The 19,960-nt window shown below is 39.2% G+C and overlaps 2 protein-coding genes across 5 annotated transcripts in view; one reads left to right on the forward strand and one right to left on the reverse strand.

Moving 5' to 3' along the window:
• The window catches only part of zgc:92140 (uncharacterized protein LOC447854 homolog), a 670,238-nt gene that overhangs the window by 56,237 nt on the left and 594,041 nt on the right, over window positions 1-19,960 (reverse strand). The gene's annotated exons all lie outside the window — the stretch shown is intronic.
• Window positions 159-15,919, forward strand: npl (N-acetylneuraminate pyruvate lyase (dihydrodipicolinate synthase)). Of its 4 annotated transcripts, none has more exons than XM_049587249.1 (12): window positions 159-448; window positions 748-829; window positions 1,015-1,088; window positions 1,429-1,516; window positions 1,604-1,661; window positions 3,458-3,533; window positions 3,736-3,828; window positions 3,975-4,120; window positions 4,251-4,297; window positions 4,390-4,474; window positions 4,563-4,602; window positions 4,706-5,464. In XM_049587249.1, the coding sequence occupies exons 1-12, from the start codon at window positions 412-414 to the stop codon at window positions 4,843-4,845; spliced, it is 966 nt and encodes a 321-aa protein (XP_049443206.1). In that variant the 5' UTR covers window positions 159-411; the 3' UTR covers window positions 4,846-5,464. The 4 variants fall into 4 exon arrangements, with proteins under 4 accessions (XP_049443206.1, XP_049443204.1, XP_049443203.1 ...); XM_049587247.1 differs by lacking the exons at window positions 4,563-4,602; window positions 4,706-5,464 and adding exons at window positions 14,765-14,804; window positions 14,908-15,919 and having other exon boundaries at window positions 174-448; XM_049587246.1 differs by lacking the exons at window positions 4,390-4,474; window positions 4,563-4,602; window positions 4,706-5,464 and adding exons at window positions 14,592-14,676; window positions 14,765-14,804; window positions 14,908-15,919 and having other exon boundaries at window positions 184-448.

The raw sequence follows: 19,960 nt of genomic DNA on the forward strand, positions 1-19,960 counted from the left end.
AAAAATGGGACAAATTTCAGTTATCTTAGCATCATCATTAATATAATATGCAGAGTTACGGGAGACTTCCATTTCCCTAGCTTACCACTTTGTATTCGCTTGCAAACGTACAATTGTAAGATTTCCTAACAACACGTGAAGGCAGCGTTAACGGTTTCTAACCGAAATAACTACATTTAAACCTCAAATTACGCCTCAAAGCGATTAAAAACAGCATATCCGTGTTTCAAAGTGAGCTGTGTGTCTATTTTAACTCATAATTAATGGAAGTCCGTGTTTCTTTCGCCATATTTTAGTGTTTCTCGTTCATTGACTACATTTCCCATGAAGCTTTGACAGAGTATCAACAACTCTGACGTACTTGAAACACAAGTTATACCGGAAGATTTCTCCAAAAGTATACCTTAATTGATGCTCTCATCGAACAGAAGAAGAGCCCCCCTTACAGGTTGGCTGGAGCTGACATTTAACATTAATTTAATTGTTTTCAACAGTATATTTTAGTGTCCTCTTCATAAACAAATGGCTGTATGTCTAATACATGTCGTATTGCACACTGAGTATTTGTAAAAGTTACCACTGGGCAAACAGCTCTTCTTTCTTTCTTTCTTTCTTTCGTATCTTATTCCTTTTACTTTATTTCATTGTATGCATTATGTTTTCTTTTAACCCGTATGATTTGTTTCTCTCTTTCTACCCACCAACCTAACTAACATGTCTCCTCTGACACCTCTGTTTGCATCTCAGATAGTAATGTCATGGCCTTCTCTGCTGATAAAAAGCTGACAGGAGTAGTTGCAGCCACGTTTACTCCACTGACCCCAGAAGGGTAAGCAGCTTTTATAAACCACTTTCCCTTGTGTGCTTGTTTTTTCTATGAATCCACCCAGCTCTGAGTGATGTATTTGGTGTGTGAGAAAGTACAGAAAGTTAAAATGGAGGAGCACTACAGCATGGTTGGTATTCGTTCTGCACAATGTATAGGTCTGTATTTTTCACATTTTCCCAAAACAGTGAGATCAACCTCACACAGATTGGACCTTATGTTGACTACTTGAAAGAGAAGCAAGGTGTGAAAGGTATTTTTGGTAAGTTTACAAGTGGATTCTTCCTTTGATATTTGTCACTGTCTGCATTACGGCTCATTACCCATGAATTTATTTTTATCCTGGCACATATTGCACACTAAGGCATCCTGGTGGTGGATCCCTCTATGAACGGGCCCTACTTGAGGTTTCTTCCTTTTTAATGAAAACGTCAATCCTTGGCTTGTCTATGTAGTTAATCCCTTTGTGTGTAAATACCATGCAATTAGACGTCTTTTGCTTTGTTTTATTTCCTTTGTCCTTTGTGGATATTGTATGACGAACTGTATTTAGTGTTGCTGGAAACAGCATGTAGATAAGACATGACTTGTCTGTCTTACAGTGAATGGCACCACCGGAGAGGGCGCGTCTCTCAGCATTGAGGAGAGGAAGATCCTGGCTGCAGAGTGGTGTCAGAAAGCCAAGGGGAAGTAAGTCATCACACAGCCAAACAGTTTTGAGCTAATGCAGCAGAAAAAAAGTTGCCAGTTTTTGAAATTGTCTGCATGTCTCCACAGAATCGATCATGTGATTGTGCATGCCGGCTGCATGAGTCTCAAAGATTCCCAAGATCTGGTGAGTTGCTGTTTTTATGTCAGTTGCAGTGATGTGAACATTAAATAAAGCTCAGGACACATGACAAGACTCTAAGGTGTGTCTCGTAAAAAAACAACACGAGTTACAGTAGGTAACAAGACATACTTGGTTAATATGAGTTTAATTGCAATGCTATCAGAAGAAGATGCTAATTTCCACTTTAAATGTTTTTGTTTCCACTTTGACAATTCTATCTTTGGGTTTTTGTGGAAGTAGAGTTCATTCTTGCAGGTACTGATGATAAGGTGTTTTAATATGTTTTTACGGTGGAGAGAAATCTAAGTCAGTCTGCCTCGTTGGTGATTCCCAACATTTTCCATTTTCAACATCTAACTTCATTTAGAATTTGCAAGTGGAGACAGTATTTTTTTTCTTATTGTTTTTATAATTAACACTTAATAATTATGCTGTTTGTAGTTTTTACCCTGTAAAGCACTTTGTAAACTTTGTTTTATAACAGGGCCATATAAAGTTTATTATATTGTTGTTGCTTTAAGTTATACATCCCCAAAACACAAATACATCTTTCAGCTTCATTCCATTTTTTTATCCCTCCATTCCAGCGATCGCCATTGCTGGAGACATTATGTTTTCGGGTTGTCCGTCCCATTCTTGTGAAAGTGATATCTCAAGAAGGCCTTGAGGGAATTTCTTTAAATCTGACACAAATGTCCACTTGTACTCAACGATGAACTGGTTAGATTTTGGTGGTCATGGCTCAAAGGTCAAGGTCACTATGACCACATCTGTGTCATTCTTTTGAACGTGATATCTCAAGAATGCCTTAAAGGGAATTTCTTTAAATTTGGCACAAATGTCCGCTTGGATTCAACAATGAACTGATTCGATTTTGGTTGTCATGGATGTCAGGTCATAGTCACTGCGACCTCATCTGTCTCATTCTTGTGAACACAGTATCTCAAGAAGGCCTTGAAGGAGTTTCCTTAAATTTGGTACAAACTTCCTCTTGAACTTAAAAATGAACTGATTATAATGTATTGGTCAAAGGTCAACGTCACTGTGACCTCACAAAACATGTTTTTGGCCATAACTCAAGACTTCAATCACAAATGTCTAATAGGAAAAAAAAAAATATCCAAAAAGTTAAAGGTCAGCTTTACTGTGACACCATAATGTACTGCAAACATACTGTTCTGGCCATCACTCAACATCATATCTCAGGAACAGAAGGGGAAATATTTGGTCAGATACTGAATTGAGGTGTGTGATGCATCCATGTTTTCACAGACATGGATGTAAACTGTAACTACAACTTGACTGTTTCGCGGAGGCATACAGCCACAAAGCGGTAATTATAGCTCACATTATACTGTGTTGTTACAGAAATATGGTATCTGTGCCTCTAGAGTGTATTTTTCTCTGTATGACTGTTGAATGATGTCACACTGAGGATCTCGAATGTCGTAATTCGGATGTCAGTGTGTGATTGCATGCTACGTCAGTATTAACGTAATAGTTGGATAGTACCATTCAGCAGAGCCAGGCTAGCTGTTATCCCCTGTTTCCACTTATTATGCTAAGCTAAGCTAACAGACTGCTGGCTGTAGCTTCATATTTAATGGATAGATATGACATATGGCTCTCAACATGGAGGTGGCTGAGCCGATGGCTAGCAACAAATGGTGCGAACAGTGCAAGTAGTGCTAACCAACAACCGCAACAGTACTGACAGAGCTAACGTTGAATGCATCCACTACAGTAGTAAGTGCCTTAGTTTTCATTGTTCTTTCTCTGGATGTTCATCTTTCCTCCAGGCTCGCCATGCAGCACAGATCGGGGCTGATGCAATAGCAGTCATTTCCCCCTCCTTCTTCAAGCCTAGCTCTGCAGGTATACAATTCTTTTAGTGGTAAAAGCATTTATTTCCCCATTTTCAAATGCGTAATCATCAAACGTCCATTCTCACTTTTCATTCATGTGTCAATACTGTACTGATGAAGCTCAGTTGGAAAGTACAACCAAAACAAAATGACTTATTTCCATGATGTAAATTGTCCACATTTCTTTCTCTCTCTCTCTCATCCTGCTTCAGACGTCTTGAGGTCGTACCTTAAAGAAGTGGCTTCAGTTGCCCCAACTCTGCCCTTCTATTACTATCATTTTCCAGCTCTCACTGGTGTTAATGGTTAGTGCCATTGCTGATTGATTTTGCTGTCACACACCATTTAGAAATAAGACTTTGCATCTCTAGCCATGGTAAAAGCATATTGAATGTCAGACCATCTTTACTGATGGCATATTGAATCTGAAATGGTCTTTTTTTTTCTTCAGTGCCAGTAAGAGATTTGTTGGAAGGTATTAAGGAGCTCATTCCCTCCTTCAGAGGTGTGAAGTTCAGTGGGACAGACCTGATGGACTTTGGCCAGTGTGTCAGCAACAGTCAGCCTGACTGGTCCTTCCTCTACGGCGTGGACGAGGTCAGCTGTTTCTCCCTCACCATCATCTTTGGTCCATCTGTTCTGTGCTTACATTACAAGATGACATTTTGTGACTCTGTCCTCCACCACAGAGCCGGCCTAAAACAAAATTTCTTCATTTGTTCCATAGCAACTGCTCGCAGCTCTGGTCCTGGGAGCCCACGGAGCAGTTGGCAGGTCAGTGTGTGAACCTGTGAAATGCTACATCTCCTTTCAGTTTAACAGTTTAACAGTTATATGTGAATTGCTTTTAATTTCTCTGCCCGTAGCACATATAACTACATGGGATGTCATGTCAACAAGCTCATATCAGCGTTTGAGAAAGGCGACCTTGTTGAAGCCAGGTCGATACAGGTACTGTCCATTTCCCTGCAGTTGCTCCCAACTTCTCTTTGACATCATTTTTGGTTACTAACATCATTGTCTAATTTTCCATGAGCAGTTCAAGGTGCAAGAGCTGATCAGTTATGCCATAAAAATTGGTGAGTAGTGCTTGTGTCATAATGTTTTATACAAGATAAATTAATGCTCTTCAACTGTAAGAGTCTTTCTCCACCTCTCAAACTGCCTTATTGTTCTTGACAGGCTTTGATGTTGGAGTGAACAAGCAGCTGATGAGTGAGGTGTCGGGCTTGAGTCTCGGGCCCCCTCGACTCCCTGTGAAGACATGTCTTCCTGCTGATGCTCTGTCCATTGCAGAGAAATATTACAGCATTTTTTCCTGAACAAAGTACTAGTGAAACTGGACTGTCGAACTCTCTCAATAACTCAGCACACCAATTCTGATGAAGACATTTAACATTGCAACATTTTTTGATTGTTTTTCTTCCGTAAAAATCACAGTTATGGAAAAACCCAGACTTTAAGATGACTCTATCAGAGGGAGGATAACAGACAGAGGAGGCATTACTGGTATGAACACTTTCACTCCAGAAAATGGAAAAGGTAACATCTGAGTTGTCAAAAGGGAGCATAAAACACTCACAAATGAGATTCAGCACTTGTTTCAGGTAAATTTTATACCATAAATTTCTTACTATTGTGCAATGATCCATTTTTAGGTTCACATTTAAATCTACTATGTTCTGTTCCTGGCAAGTTTCAAAATGACAAAGCCAGATTATCTCTAAGACCTGCACAAGTGTGTGTGAGACAGTGAGTGTGTCTCATGGTGCCTAATCAGATGGAAATTCTGCATTTCCTGTTTTTAACCTGCTTTCTAAGTCTGTATTTCCAAACATTTCCCTAAGACATGATGGTTTGCTGCTGTTTTTGGCCTGAAGTTACTACACTTTTTTGAAGATGTTTGATCATTTGCATGAGCTGATAATAAAATTGAAAATAAAAATATACTGTGGATTCTCTTTTCTTGGTGAAGACTTTAGGGAAACTTCAAAAAACCCTGACATTAAATTTTAACTATTACACCTCATCAGTAGATGGATTCTAACAAATAGCTCTTGACTCTAAACCTGGAATAAAGTGTGTTTTTTTTTTTAATCCAAAATTAGTCCCCAGTTTTATACTATATTTAAAACTAGTATTCCAAGTCGTCTCCAAACCTGAACGTCACTGCTGTTCCAAATGAACCTCTAATTATGGGGTTCGGTCATGTAGTTTTAACCAGTGTGGTTGCATTAAATACTTTGGCTTCTCTATTCATCACAAAACGGAGCAAGGGACAGTTTGAAAATAGATTGGCTATGTCATCAGTGTTACAGGATTACGCAGCTCTCACCTCCAAATTATTCTGTTGACTCATCCTCAGCTTGCTCCAGCTATTTTTTTATTACAAGTTTGTTATTTAATAGAGCTTTAAAAACCAATGCAGTGAGTAATCTGAGTGTGTTTTGCAGCAGTCACCTGGTTGTCCTCAGTTGACTTCGCTTTATTGTGACTCAATGAGACACCGAAGCACAGAGACCCTCTTCACAGCAGTATGATATTTCTGACCCCAAAGGCAACTACTATAGTACAAGGGAAGGTGGATGTGTCACGTGACATGACATTAGTAGGTAACAACTAGTCTGGCACCTCTTAGCCCTCACAAGTTCATCAATGTTGGGTGTGTAAAGTGATCCAGTGGGCTAAACTGGACCCTCTGGTGGGCCAGTCCTGATCTAAACACTGTCACCTGTTGTTAAAAGTCTTATAGTTTTGACCATATATGTATCAGTTACTCCTCAGTTTAGCATCTTTTGCATCATCTAATCACCACTTTCTCTTTAATGTTGTTTTAATGTTTATATTTTCTGCTCCAACAGCACCGTGTACTCATGAGGATCATCAGTGTTATTCTATATCATCTCTCCTTTCTAACTGCTCCATCTGTCAACATGGCACCAGTCCTGTACCACCGCAGCTGCAGGCATATACTCACACAGCAGGGAGTCACATTAAAGCGAAGTCAACTGAGGACAACCAGGTGACTCTCATGGAAAACACTAAAATATTTACACGCAGGAGATCGACTTAGTACTAAAGTGATACCAAAGTGTGCTGTAATGTGTTTTTATGTGTTGCAGAGCAGGATGGAGGAGCACACATATCACACATAGTGCTGGATCAAAAAAATCAAACTCAAACTCTGAATACAGTGTGCAGATCTCCTGTCTAGTTCTTGCTTTAGAAGTACCACTCTGCCCACTCCAGACAGCCTCCGGGTAGAAACAAGTTTCATGGGCATGAATGCTTTGCTTCACATGCCTGTCTGAGCAGTGCTCCCTGTGACAGTGTCTGATGGTGCTCATTTTAACTGCCTTCTGGCTACATCTAAGGGATAGCAGTGTCAAAAATGAGCATCACTATAATGGCCTGTTACTTGACCTCATGGGCTCACTGTTGCCCTCCACACACACACACACACACACACACAGTTCTCACAGAGGGCTACTGCAGGTCACAACATGACATGCAGCCTGAAGGGCGGGATGCTGCAAAACACACACAGATTACTCACTGCACTTGTTTTTAAAGCTCTATTAAAAAACAAAGTTGTAATAAAAACAGCTTGAACACTCTGACACAAAAAGACACTAAATAATTTGGAGGTGAGAGCTGAACCCTGTAACACTGGTTATGTTTGTCTTATTGGATGACATAACTTCTCACAATCTATTTTCAAACTGTCCCTCACTGCCTATTGTGGTGAATTCAGAAGCCAAAGTATTTAATGCAACCACACTGGTTAAAACTACACGACCGAACCTCATAATTAGAGGTTCATTTGGAACAGCAGTGACGTTCAGATTTGGAGACAACTATGGAACTAGTTTTGAATATAGTAAAAAACTGAGTCCGAAACAGCAGGTTTTCTTACTAAAAATTAGTCTGCATGTCACATCTGATGCTCTCTGTTCTCTCAGTACCCTGACTTTTCCTTTAGGAGCCCCTCATTTTTGTGAGGCAAGCTCAACTTACAGGGTAGCACCCCACCTCACATGCTTACATAGCAGCACTTCTGAGATTTTAATAAATATAATTTTACTTATGGGTAAATACCATATTGATTGTTGCAAGTGGAGAAACACCAAGCCCCTCTTTTACTGGTTTGTAAATTACTTTAACTTGCTTTCTTGTAACTGAAAAAAAAAAGATCTCTAGCAGGACAGCAAGAAAGTTAAGTGTTAATTTTTCTAATTTTTTGTTGTTTTGAATGATTACTCTTGTGTTGGATCTCGATGTCACTTGCTCCTTTTTGATAAATTTGGTATTTTTATTTTTACAATTGTTATTTTAATATATTTAAATCTCCCCCTAGCCTCTTTTATTTCATTTTGTTTTTTATTTATTCGTTGTTGTTTTTTTTTAAATTGCTCTCAAAAAATCTGACCCCTAATGTCAGACCGCACTATTTCACATACCTGTGGGGGGTGAGATTATCAGATGGCATGTTGAACTGTGTTTTATTTATTTATTTATTTATTTTTTAAAAAGTACATTTATTTATCATGTCAATACATATACCTTGTATTGTCCATAATATAACTCAGCAAGTAATCTGTTGTATTTTATCCCATTTATGGGTGATACCCTTTTCATGGCCCCCCTTGGCCTTGGGCCATCTGTTCTCTTTGACGCCCTCTAACGGCGGGACAAGATAGCTGTGCTAACCTGCTAGCTAGCTAGCAGAGCTCGCGACAAAAAACAGACCGGGAATACAAGACAACTCGACAAAACCCGTGTCCGTTGTTGAGGAGCGGACCCGACCGAGCTATCTTTACTGTACTTCGAGTTATATAGTGGATAATTTCGCTGTACGCCGCTGTTTCTCCGAGCTAGCATGTCTGAAAAAAACGGACGTTGCGGCGATGATACCATCAACAACATCCGCTTGCTTATCTTAAACGTATTATGCCCTCGGTTTAGCTTGTCAGGCAACATTTACTCGCAATCTGGGGAACAAATCACCTCTTCCTCGCTGGGATTTGTGCACGTAACTCTACATATTGCTGCAGTCTCACTGTTAAGCACATATAAACTAAACCCAAGGATAACTAGTCGTTCACTGGCTTTTGAATGGGTTACACAAGTCATTAGAGTTGTTACCTGGCAGTCCAAATTTCGGAATTAAAGTCTTGTGTTGCCTTTGAGTGCTAAAAATTCTGGGGGGAAAAAAACTCAGCGCTCCTCGCCCACACTCAAATGTCTCCATTTTAGGGTGTAAACGAAATTTAATCTTTATTCAGAATAACTTAAGATATATATTGATATTCAAACAATAAAACAGCCCTTAAGCTATGTCAATTATTTACAGGTCTTTCCGTAATTCTTAAATGCAACGCCTTTTCCATTATGGCCTTGTTTCATATAGATTATACGAGCTAAAAGGGGCAAATTTCAGTTATTTAGGTAAAATCGTAAAGGTTTTATATTGAGTTACAGGATAATTCATTCTCTCTAGTTTACAACTACAGTTTGCAAGCGTATATTTTAAGATTTCCTAACAACACGTGAAGGCAACGTTTGTTTTTTAACTGAAATAACTACATTCAAACGTCCAGATACACCTCAAAGCGATTAAAAACGCCATATCTTTAGTCAAAAGTGAGCTGTGTATCTGTTATAACTCATAATTAATGGAAGTCCGCGTTTATCTGCCATATTTTACTGTTTCTCATCCATTAACTACATTTCCCATGAAGCTTTGCGGTGTCACATGACGCTCAGATGGCCTCACATGACAGATAATCAACAACTACCAGCCGTGCCTGAAACACAAGTTATAACCGGCAACAGATTTCTCCCCATACCCAGCCTAATTGATGCTCTCGACGCACAGAAGGAGAAGCGCTCTTACAGGTGGGATGGAGCTGATATTTGTCATTATTTTAATAGTTTTAGACGGTGTTTTTTAAATTTTCTCTTCATATATAAATGACTGTAAGCCTAATAAATGTCTTAATTGTTGCATACTGTGTATCAATTAGGTGCACGATGCAGTATTTTTTTTAAAAAATGTGGCTTTTAAGAGCAAGATAGTGTGTCACGTGAAAGGATACCACTGGACAAACTGTATTTTTTTTTGTTTAATTCATTTAATTAAATTTTATTTGATTTAATTTGTATTGATTTAATTTAATTTAATTTTGTATCATTTTACTTTATTTTATGCATTTTTCCTCACTTAACTCGTATTATTTTGCATCTCAGATAGTCTTATCAGTCATGGCGGCCTCTGCTGATGAAAAGCTAACAGGACTAGTTGCAGCCGTGTTTACTCCACTGACCACACAAGGGTAAGCAGCTCTGAGTGATGTATTTGGTGTGTGAGAAAGTACAGAAAGTTGAGAGAGAAATCAGTGTGGACATATTTGAAAACTGTGGCACACTCCCCTGGACTGAGCACTATGGTTGGTATTCTTTTTGCAAAATGTGTAGGTCTATATTTTTCATGTTTTCCCAAAACAGTGAAGTCAACCTCACACAGATTGGACCTTATGTTGACTACTTGAAAGAGAAGCAAGGCGTTAAAGGTATATTTGGTAAGTTTACAAGTGGATTCTTCTTTTGATATTTGTCATTGTCTGCGTTCCCATCTGAATCCATCCCTGATTGTGCTTCTCCACCTTGTTGGTTTGTTGACATGTTAATGTGTTTCTACTGTTAACCATCTGCTTCTGGGCAAAAAAAGGTGCAGGGTTGGGTCAAACTAACTTAAAATGTCGTCAGGCAGCATTGATAACATACCTGAATATGAAACCTCAGTCAGTTAGTTGTTAGTCTTGGAGTGCTTATACTCTTACAGTAAAACTGCATTAAAATAAACTTTTCTGTCCAGTAATTTCACAAAACTTTGAAAAAGAAAGATGAGAACTCTTCTGCAGACTGAAGGCATCAGTGTCACTTTTTTTCCCAAGACCATGATAGATAACATTTTTACTGCACTTGTCTCTATATTAAAATGCAATTCTTCCACCTGTAACTGTAACAAAACTACCAATTATTTTATTAATAATAATTCATTAACTTGTAGATATACAATCCACACTAAATGTAACGCATCAACACTCAACTCAGAGGAGCTGTCTGTCAAACCTGTTGCTTCATAGTGTGTGAATCACATAATGATTTTGACATCAACTTCAGTGTCGTTATTTCAAAGGAACATGCAATTTTTATTTTACATTTTTGCTGCACTTGTCTCTCCATTAAAATGCAATTCTACCACCTGAAACTATAACACAACTACCAATTATTTTTTTTAATAATAATTTTAATTATTTTTATCCACATAATCCATATTAAATGTAATGTTAAGACACCCAACTCCCTGGAGCTGTCCGTTAAACCTATTTCTTAATAATGTGTGATTCACATAATGATTTCGACATCAACTTCAGTGTTGTTATTTCAAAGGAACATCCAATTTTTATTTTACATTTTTGCTGCACTTGTCTCTCTATTAAAATGCAATTCTACCACCTGAAACTATAACACAACTACCAATTATTTTTTTAATAATAATTTTAATTATTTTTAGCCACATAATCCATATTAAATGTAATGTTACGAGACCCAACTCCCTGGAGCTGTCCGTTAAACCTATTTCTTAATAATGTGTGATTCACATAATGATTTCGACATCAACTTCAGTGTCGTTATCTCAAAGGAACATACTCATTTTTTAAAAAAAAATTGTGCAATTGTTCCAACAGAAAAATAGAGGTCTACCTTCATTTCTACCATTGTTTTAAAAAGAATATAATTTGAAAAACAATTATTATAAATACATTAGCAGAGTCTGTACCCAGTGAAGTGAACTGAAACAATTAATTGTCAGCTTTCTGTTGAGTGACAAATTGGTTAAAATCATAAACCACCGCACACTGAACTGAATTTCTGTGATTTTTATTGAAAGCCAACAACGCGTTTCACCCGTGGCTTCTTTAGGTTTGCTCGACAGAATCACATGAGCACTCACAGGTGTGCTAAATACACATGGGTCACATGACTTATTATCACAGATAGTTTTCATTATTTTTTCTTTCACATTCTTCACAAATATTTTTCAAAAGATGATTTACAATTCATCCAAAAAGCAGAATACATTTACACACATGACACAGATCAAAAAAATAAACAAAATTCATAAGGGGCCCTTGTGGATCCCTATGAATCTAAATTACCTGTGGAGAGAGATATACCTTAATATTTACATCACAGAAAAGGACTCAAATCCTCTGTTTCATCAAGTCCATGTGGCTCAAGTATATTCAATTCATGGATCCAAAATGCTCCCCTTCTTAAAAGTTAGTTGATCAAATTACCCCCCTGTGGATTGGGTAAGCACTGACCCATGTTTTTTCTCCCTGTAGTGTCTAGCAATGGCATAATCCATGTTCCCCTTTCTAATGGCAGCATTATGCCCAGCACCAAAAACAAAAAAATATTGTTCTTTTCTTTCAACTAAACTACACCCACCAGCTGTATCACTGTGCAGAACAAGTGTGCATCTACTGCTAGCTCACTTAGCATTACTGAATTAGCTGACGTTACAGCTCAGCCGAGTAGGACACTATTAATGTTTACATCTCACGCTGTCATGAGCACGAGCCTCTCGTACATGAGTAGATGCACACTTCCTTCTGCGTGGTGATGCAGTTGGTGGGTGTAGTTTGGTAGAGAGAAAATAGTTCCTCCATAAAAATGCTCACAACAAGATCTGTGGATTATCTTGAGTAACCAGGTCATGACTTCTGGAAAGAGACATTGCTGTTGAGTTTTTAAATTTTTTATTTAATTTCATTTATGTATTTGCTTTTTTGGCGTTTGAGCCGAGTGTCATCTAGTTTCATTATATTGGTGAGAAGGCTCTCTACAGCTGATATCTCCAACACAAACTCACACCAAAACAATCGAGATTGATATAGCACTAATATGCTTGTTTATTTCTATTTAGGGGTGAACATGTCCCTTTATCGCTATATTTCCATAGAAGTGTCTCTCTGAGCTCCTTGTGTGACCTCACACCGGAAAAGAATGTTTGTGCTGATCTTTGTGCCTCATCATGTTTTGATGTATTTTCTCATCTGGCTGTCCTTGTCTGCATTACGGCTCATTACCCATGAAATTGTTTTGTCCTGACACATATTGTACACTAAGGTGTCGTTTCATCATTTCATCGTTTTATGTGTAATGCAATGCTATTAGACGTCTTGTGCTGTGTTCTATTTCCTTTGTTCTTTGTGGATATTGTATGACATACTGCATTTTGTGATGTTGGAAACAGCATGTAGATAAGACATGACTTGGGTTTCTTACAGTGAATGGCACCACTGGAGAGGGCGTGTCTCTTAGTGTTGAGGAGAGGAAGATCCTGGCTGCAGAGTGGTGTCAGAAAGCCAAGGGGAAGTAAGTCATCACACAGCCAAACAGTTTTGAGCTAATGCAGCAGAAAGAACGTGGACAGTTTTTGAAATTATGTGCATGTGTGTGCATGTCTCCACAGAATCGATCATGTGATTGTGCATGTCGGCTGCATGAGTCTTAAAGAATCCCAAGAACTGGTGAGTTGCTGCTTTTGTGTTGCCTGCAGTGACGTGGACAGGCTTAGCTTAGTTGTTAGTTATTTGTAAAGCACATTTCAGCAACAGGACAATTCAAAGTGCTCAACATGTCTTTAAGTTTAGCACAAATGTCCAGTAGGACTCAACGATGAACTGAGTAGATTTTAGTGGTCATGGATCTAAGGTCATGGTCACTTCGACCTTGCCCTCTCATTCTTGTGAACTCGATATCTCATGAAGGCCTTGAGGAAGTTTCCTTAAATTTGGTACAAACTTGTACTTGGACTCAAGAATACTGATTTATTATTTATTAGTCAAAAGTCAAGGTCACTGTGACCTCACAAAACATGTTTTGAGCCATTTTGACCATCATATACAGCGCCTTTTAAACTAGTTGTCAACTTGAATGAGAAAAAAACAACAAAGTTGTTTATGTACATGTTCAAAGCTGATAAATGTGTTTGTAGATGAATATTTTTCAGCAATAGGAACTAAATCATAGATCACAACACTACAGTAACAGTACACTGTATAAACTACAATGTTTAATGCATCCACTACAGTAGTAAGTGCCTTAGTTTTCATTGTTCTCCCTCTGGATGTTCATCTTTCCTCCAGGCTCGCCATGCAGCACAGATCGAGGCTGATGCAATAGCAGTCATTTCCCCCTCCTTCTTCAAGCCCAGCTCTGCAGGTATACAATTCTTTTAGTGGTAAAAGCATTTATTTCCCCATTTTCAAATGCGTAATCATCAAACGTCCATTCTCACTTTTCATTCATGTGTCAATACTGTACTGATGAAGCTCAGTTGGAAAGTACAACCAAAACAAAATGACTTATTTCCATGATGTAAATTGTCCACATTTCTTTCTCTCTCTCTCTCATCCTGCTTCAGACGTCTTGAGGTCGTACCTTATGGAAGTGGCTTCAGTTGCCCCAACTCTGCCCTTCTATTACTATCATCTTCCAGCTCTCACTGGTGTTAATGGTTAGTGCCATTGCTGATTGATTTTGCGGCCACTTAACTGAGAGCATATTGAATCTGAAATGGTCTTTTTTTTTCTTCAGTGCCAGTAAGAGATTTGTTGGAAGGTATTAAGGAGTTCATTCCCTCCTTCAGAGGTGTGAAGTTCAGTGGGACAGACCTGATGGACTTTGGCCAGTGTGTCAGCAACAGTCAGCCTGACTGGTCCTTCCTCTACGGCGTGGACGAGGTCAGCTGTTTCTCCCTCACCATCATTTTTGGTCCATCTGTTCTGTGCTTACATACAAGAGCCTCCACCACAGAGCCGGCCTAAAACAAAATTTCTTCATTTGTTCCATAGCAACTGCTCGCAGCTCTGGTTCTGGGAGCCCACGGAGCAGTTGGCAGGTCAGTGTGTGAACCTGTGAAATGCTACATCTCCTTTCAGTTTAACAGTTTAACAGTTATGTAAATTGCTTTTAATTGCACTGCCTGCAGCACATATAACTACATGGGATGTCATGTCAACAAGCTGATATCAGCGTTTGAGAAAGGCGACCTTGTTGAAGCCAGGTCGATACAGGTACTGTCCATTTCCCTGCAGTTGCTCCCAACTTCTCTTTGACATCATTTTTGGTTACTAACATCATTGTCTAATTTTCCATGAGCAGTTCAAGGTGCAAGAGCTGATCAGTTATGCCATAAAAGTTGGTGAGTGGTGCTTGTGTCATAATGTCTTATACAAGATAAATTAATGCTCTTCGACTGTAAGAGTCTTTTTCCACCTCTGAAACTGCCTTATTGTTCTTGACAGGCTTTGATGTTGGAGTGAACAAGCAGCTGATGAGTGAGGTGTCGGGCTTGAGTCTCGGGCTCCCTCGACTCCCTGTGAAGACACGTCCTCCTGCTGTTGCTCTCTCCATCAAGGCGAAATATGACAGTATTTTTCCTCCTGAACAAAGTACTGGGCAAACCTCGACTGTAGAAATCCCTCAATAACTCAGCAAACCACTTCTGATGAAGACATTTACACGTTAAATCAAACCTTATCGTTAAATTGGTCATCTGTTTCACCACTCAGTCCTTCCCGTTAATGGGAAAAATCTAATATGTTCACAAATATTTTAATGTCAGTGTTAATCATTTCATAGAATTCATAAAATAACTAGCTCACGGTACCCAGGGGAATGTGGCACTTTTGTTTTGCTACGTTTAGGGAACTGGGGACCATCACAAATCAGCAGTGTTACCTTATTATCTTGTACTGTTTAAGCTGAACCTCATTTTAGGAGTTTGAGTACTCTAAATCCCAGAAACCCAGACTTTAAGATGACTCCATCACAGGGAGGATAACAGACAGAAAGGGCATTACTCGTATGAACATTGTTCCATGGGAAAATTAACACTCCAGAAAAGGGAAAAGGTGATAAAACATCCGAGTTGTTAGAAGGAATTCATTTTATACTGTGAGTTTTTATTAAGTGTTTTCTTTCTTAATGATGTATTAAAGGGAAGTGTCGTAAGTATGTTTGATTTTCATTGTTATAACAAATAATCATAGTAATTTCCTATGCAATGATTTATGTCTCTTATGTTCTGTTCCTGAAAAGTTTAAAAATCACAAGGCCAGTTTATCTCTAAGACCTGAACAAGTGTTCGTGTGTGTGTGTGTGAGGCTGTGAGTGTGATCAGATGGAAATTCTGCATTGCCCGTTTTTTATCCTGCTTTCTAACTAAAACATGATGTTTTACACTGTCTTTTTCCTGAGATTACTACTATTTTTGTGTCATTTGATTATTTGTATGAGCTGAAAATAAAACTGAAAAAAATCTATTGTGGATTCTTTTTTGCTGGTTGTATTTTGCTGGTAAAGAGTTTGGGGAAACAACTGAGAACAACCAGGTGACTTCGCTTTAATGTGACTCCCTGCTGTGTGAGTATGAGCCTGCAGCTGCGGTGGTACAGGACTGGTGTCATGTTGACAGATGGAGCAGATAGAAAGGAGAGATGATATAGAATGACACTGATGATCCTCATGAGTACACAGGGCTGTTGGAGCAGAAAAAAATAAAGAGAAAATGGTGATTATATGATGCAAAAGATGCTGAACTGAAGTGAGCCGGTAAATATATGATCAAAACTATAAAACTTTAATGGGTGACAGTGCTTGATTGGGGCTGTCAAACATATGGGCAGAACTTGCCCACCATAGGGTCCAATCCAGCCCACTAGATCACTTTGCACACTTAATATTGATGCACTTATGAGGGCTAAGAGGTGCCAGATTTCAGGAGCAAGTGAAACTGAGTAGTTGACTTCATGTAAAATGCTGCTTGAGATACTTCCATCCTGATTAGAATAAAGCTGTCTGAAAAAACAACCCTTTCTCATCCCAACTTGTCAAATACAGCTGCTATGTTGCTGCATGTATTGTGTCTTTTCAAAATATATTTCTGTTTTCACAGTTTCTGCTTCAGTCTTTTTCAAAATAAACTTACAACATAGGTAAAGCACTTATTTATTAGGTTAAATTCCTTTGGTTAAGGCAACAAAGTCCTTGGTTAAGTGTATCCAACAAAAGCCAGTGGTTAGGTTTAGAAAACAACATAATGGTGTGGTTTAAAATAAGTAAAGTTGTTATTAACTAATGTCATGTCATGTGACAGATCCACCTTTATACCACCTCTTTGTGCTATAGCGCACTGAGCAAGCAACGTCTGTGGACGTCCAAGTCTAGTTGATATCACGTCTGTGGACATGATATCAACGAGACTTGGACGTTGCTTGCTCAGTGGGAGTAGTTAGTTTTGGTAGGAGGCCCCAGGGCAGACCACGAACACGCTGGAGGGATTTCATATGTCATCTGGCCTGGGAACGCCTTGGGGTCCCCCAGGAGGAGCTGGAAAGTGTTGCTGGGGAGAGGGACGTCTGGGGTGCTTTGCTCTGCCTGCTGCCCCCGTGACCAGGCCCTGGAAAAGGGGATGAAAATGGGTGAATGGATGGACTACAGTAGTTGCCTTTGGCGTCAGAAATAAAACAACAGCAAAACAAAGCAGAGGTATTTGAGGGGTCGGGAGTGAGAACAGGCAGGAAAAAAACATCAACACTTATTGTTTATTAATTCAATTTCCATAACCACTTAACCTGTTGGGGGTCACGGGGGGGCTGGAGCCTATCCCAGCTGACATTGGGTGAGAGGTGGGGTACACCCTGGACAGGTCGCCAGACTATCACAGGGCTGACACATATACAAACAACCATTCACACTCACATTCACACCTACGGACAATTTAGAGTCACCAATTAACCTGCATGTCTTTGGACTGTGGGAGGAAGCCAGAGTACCCGGAGAAAACCCACACGGACATTAGGAGAACATTCAAACTCGCTGAGGGGCTCCCCCATCCTGCACCACCAATATATATTGCATTGCATAATAATTTGCATCATACTTCTATCTTAAAACGGTACTGGTGTAACCCTGTTGCTCAGACACTTCCTAAATGGTTTGTAAAATAGGGGATAACTTAACCTGCCTCATCAATAGCATCCACTTTAGTTTGATGTGGTGATGTCAGCATTACTACACAGGTGTGGAGATGTAAATATGCATATGTAATGACAGGGAGTAGTAGACTGACTAAACATGAAGAAACATAACATTGCAATTGCACTTATCTTTCTTTGGATATCTCAGGCTAGTCATCATCTGTTCTGTCGATGGATGAGCATCTTCAGAATGTACTTCTTTACACTAAAACAAAGGGACAAAGGGGAAAAATTGGAGGTGTTGTTTATTTGTCACTATGCAATGGTTTTACTGGTGCAGAGTAGACAACTAGAGATCAAATTGGGCTGTGTGTGTGTATGTGGATGATACAGAGTAACCGCATGAGTAGCAACAGGTGAAGGTGCTGCGAAGCTGCATCATCTCACCATTGCGGGTGTTTCTTGTAAATGAAAGTGCCAAGACACTTTACAAAGAGGTGTGCTGTTAAACCAGAAAAATCACACTTGGTTAGCCATATCTACACACACAGTAGAGGGTGGAGTAGTGAGATGTGGCTTCCTCCTGTCAAACTTTTAACTAATTTTACATTTGTTATACATGGCACTTTCCTTTTCCAGTCTCATCTGTTTCACATCGTTCTAGTGTCCTTTTCCATCTGTAACATACCATCTGTCGTTCTCCTTCTCAGCTGCCTTTAAACTCACTTCCTCCATGTTTCCTATCCTGAAAATCCAGTTCTTCCTACAAAGGAAGGAATTTAATCACGCCAGTATTATTTTAGGTTTGAAAAGGGCTTGTTTCCTATGAAATATCCTGTGAGGGGATACACATATCTGGTCTTTTAGCTCGTTCCTCTCAGCTCATGCTCTCACCTCCATAAAATGTCAGACAGGCAGCAGACATGCTGTGTGGCAGACGCCGGGGGTCACTTGGTGGGGGTTTGCCGTGGCAGGGCTGCAGCCTGTGACAGGAACTCCCTGTGGACACGCCACCTGAGAGGTCGTCAAAGGTCTGGTGAAGTGTTTCTTTCTCTCTTCATCTCTCACCAGTCTGCATATTGTTCAGAGGAGGAGACTCTCACTGTGGTTATGAAGTATCAGACTCTAGTTGATGCTGTCTGCAGACTGCTTATTAGTCGCCTGACAGATGTTTGTGTAAGCATGTGTCTGGAGAAGGGCTGCCACACTATAGCAATTCTCATGCAAAGTCTTTAAGGGTGGATTCTCGCCAGCTTTCATACCTGGAGTTCACATTATTTGCTGCACAGTGCTGTGTGCTCCATGCGACACCTCAAAACCAGTTGTTTCAAATTACAGTTATATCAGTGTATTATGGGAAATGAAAAATAAATCCTGAGCAATGCCTTGAAACTGTCTCTGATGACAAAATGCAGCTGTTTGAATGAAAGAGGTTCAGTACCATACAGTAATTCTTTGTGTGTTGTAGAGAACGCGTGTCTCACTGAGGCTTTCCCTAAAAGTGGCCAATGCTGCCCTCAGCTGTTTTTACTTCACACCTACAACTGCCAGATAAACTGACTCATTTTGATCTTTGGCTGCTCCACAGTATAAAGGACAATAAAGGATTAGTGGAGTAAGAGTGATATCATTCTGTGCAATAAGCAGAATGCAAATGGAAAGATGGCTTACACAATGACTCATGCCAAACAGAGAGCCCTGTTTTGTGGAGATGGCAGAATTTTTCTTGGCCGACTGCATTCAGGAGCTTATGTTATCTTGACACCAGCAAAAATCACTTTCGTATCAAGGCTTCCTCATGGCCTTATTTTAAAAAGGCTAAAAAAAAGTCACATGCTAAGAAAGCTTGTCATATTTCAACATACTCAGAGTAGTGTGCCACATTTTTATGTAGAATTTTCACACAGAAATTTTCACATATTTGCAGAAATAATTAACCCAAAATCATCTGCTATACTTTTTCACTGAATTGCACAAACTGCATTTTAACTAATCATTCGTGAACAGATTATCAAATTGGCCAACCCAGACAAACTGTAGGGCTAGTTTCTAAAATGATTTTTTTTGCAAATAAACACTTTGTAAATGATTTTATGAAAAGAACACATGTTAGGGTGCACATACAGTACCAGTCAAAAGTTTGGTCACACGAATGAAAAGTATGACCAAACTTTTGACTGGCACTGTATATATTTTTATTTTCTACAAAACTCATAAAAGACTAATTATTGATGATTGTTACAAAGAATGTCCCAATTTAACAATAAAAAAATCATTTCCAACCTTTGAAACAATAATCAGTCAAAAATAATCTCAACTCAAGGTCCATTTATTTTTCCTGGTGCTTTCAGTTGCACCTCATGGTCTTCTTCAGTGG

The sequence above is a fragment of the Epinephelus fuscoguttatus genome, linkage group LG10 (genome assembly GCF_011397635.1).
Source record: "Epinephelus fuscoguttatus linkage group LG10, E.fuscoguttatus.final_Chr_v1".
NCBI classification, from domain to species: domain Eukaryota; kingdom Metazoa; phylum Chordata; class Actinopteri; order Perciformes; family Serranidae; genus Epinephelus; species Epinephelus fuscoguttatus.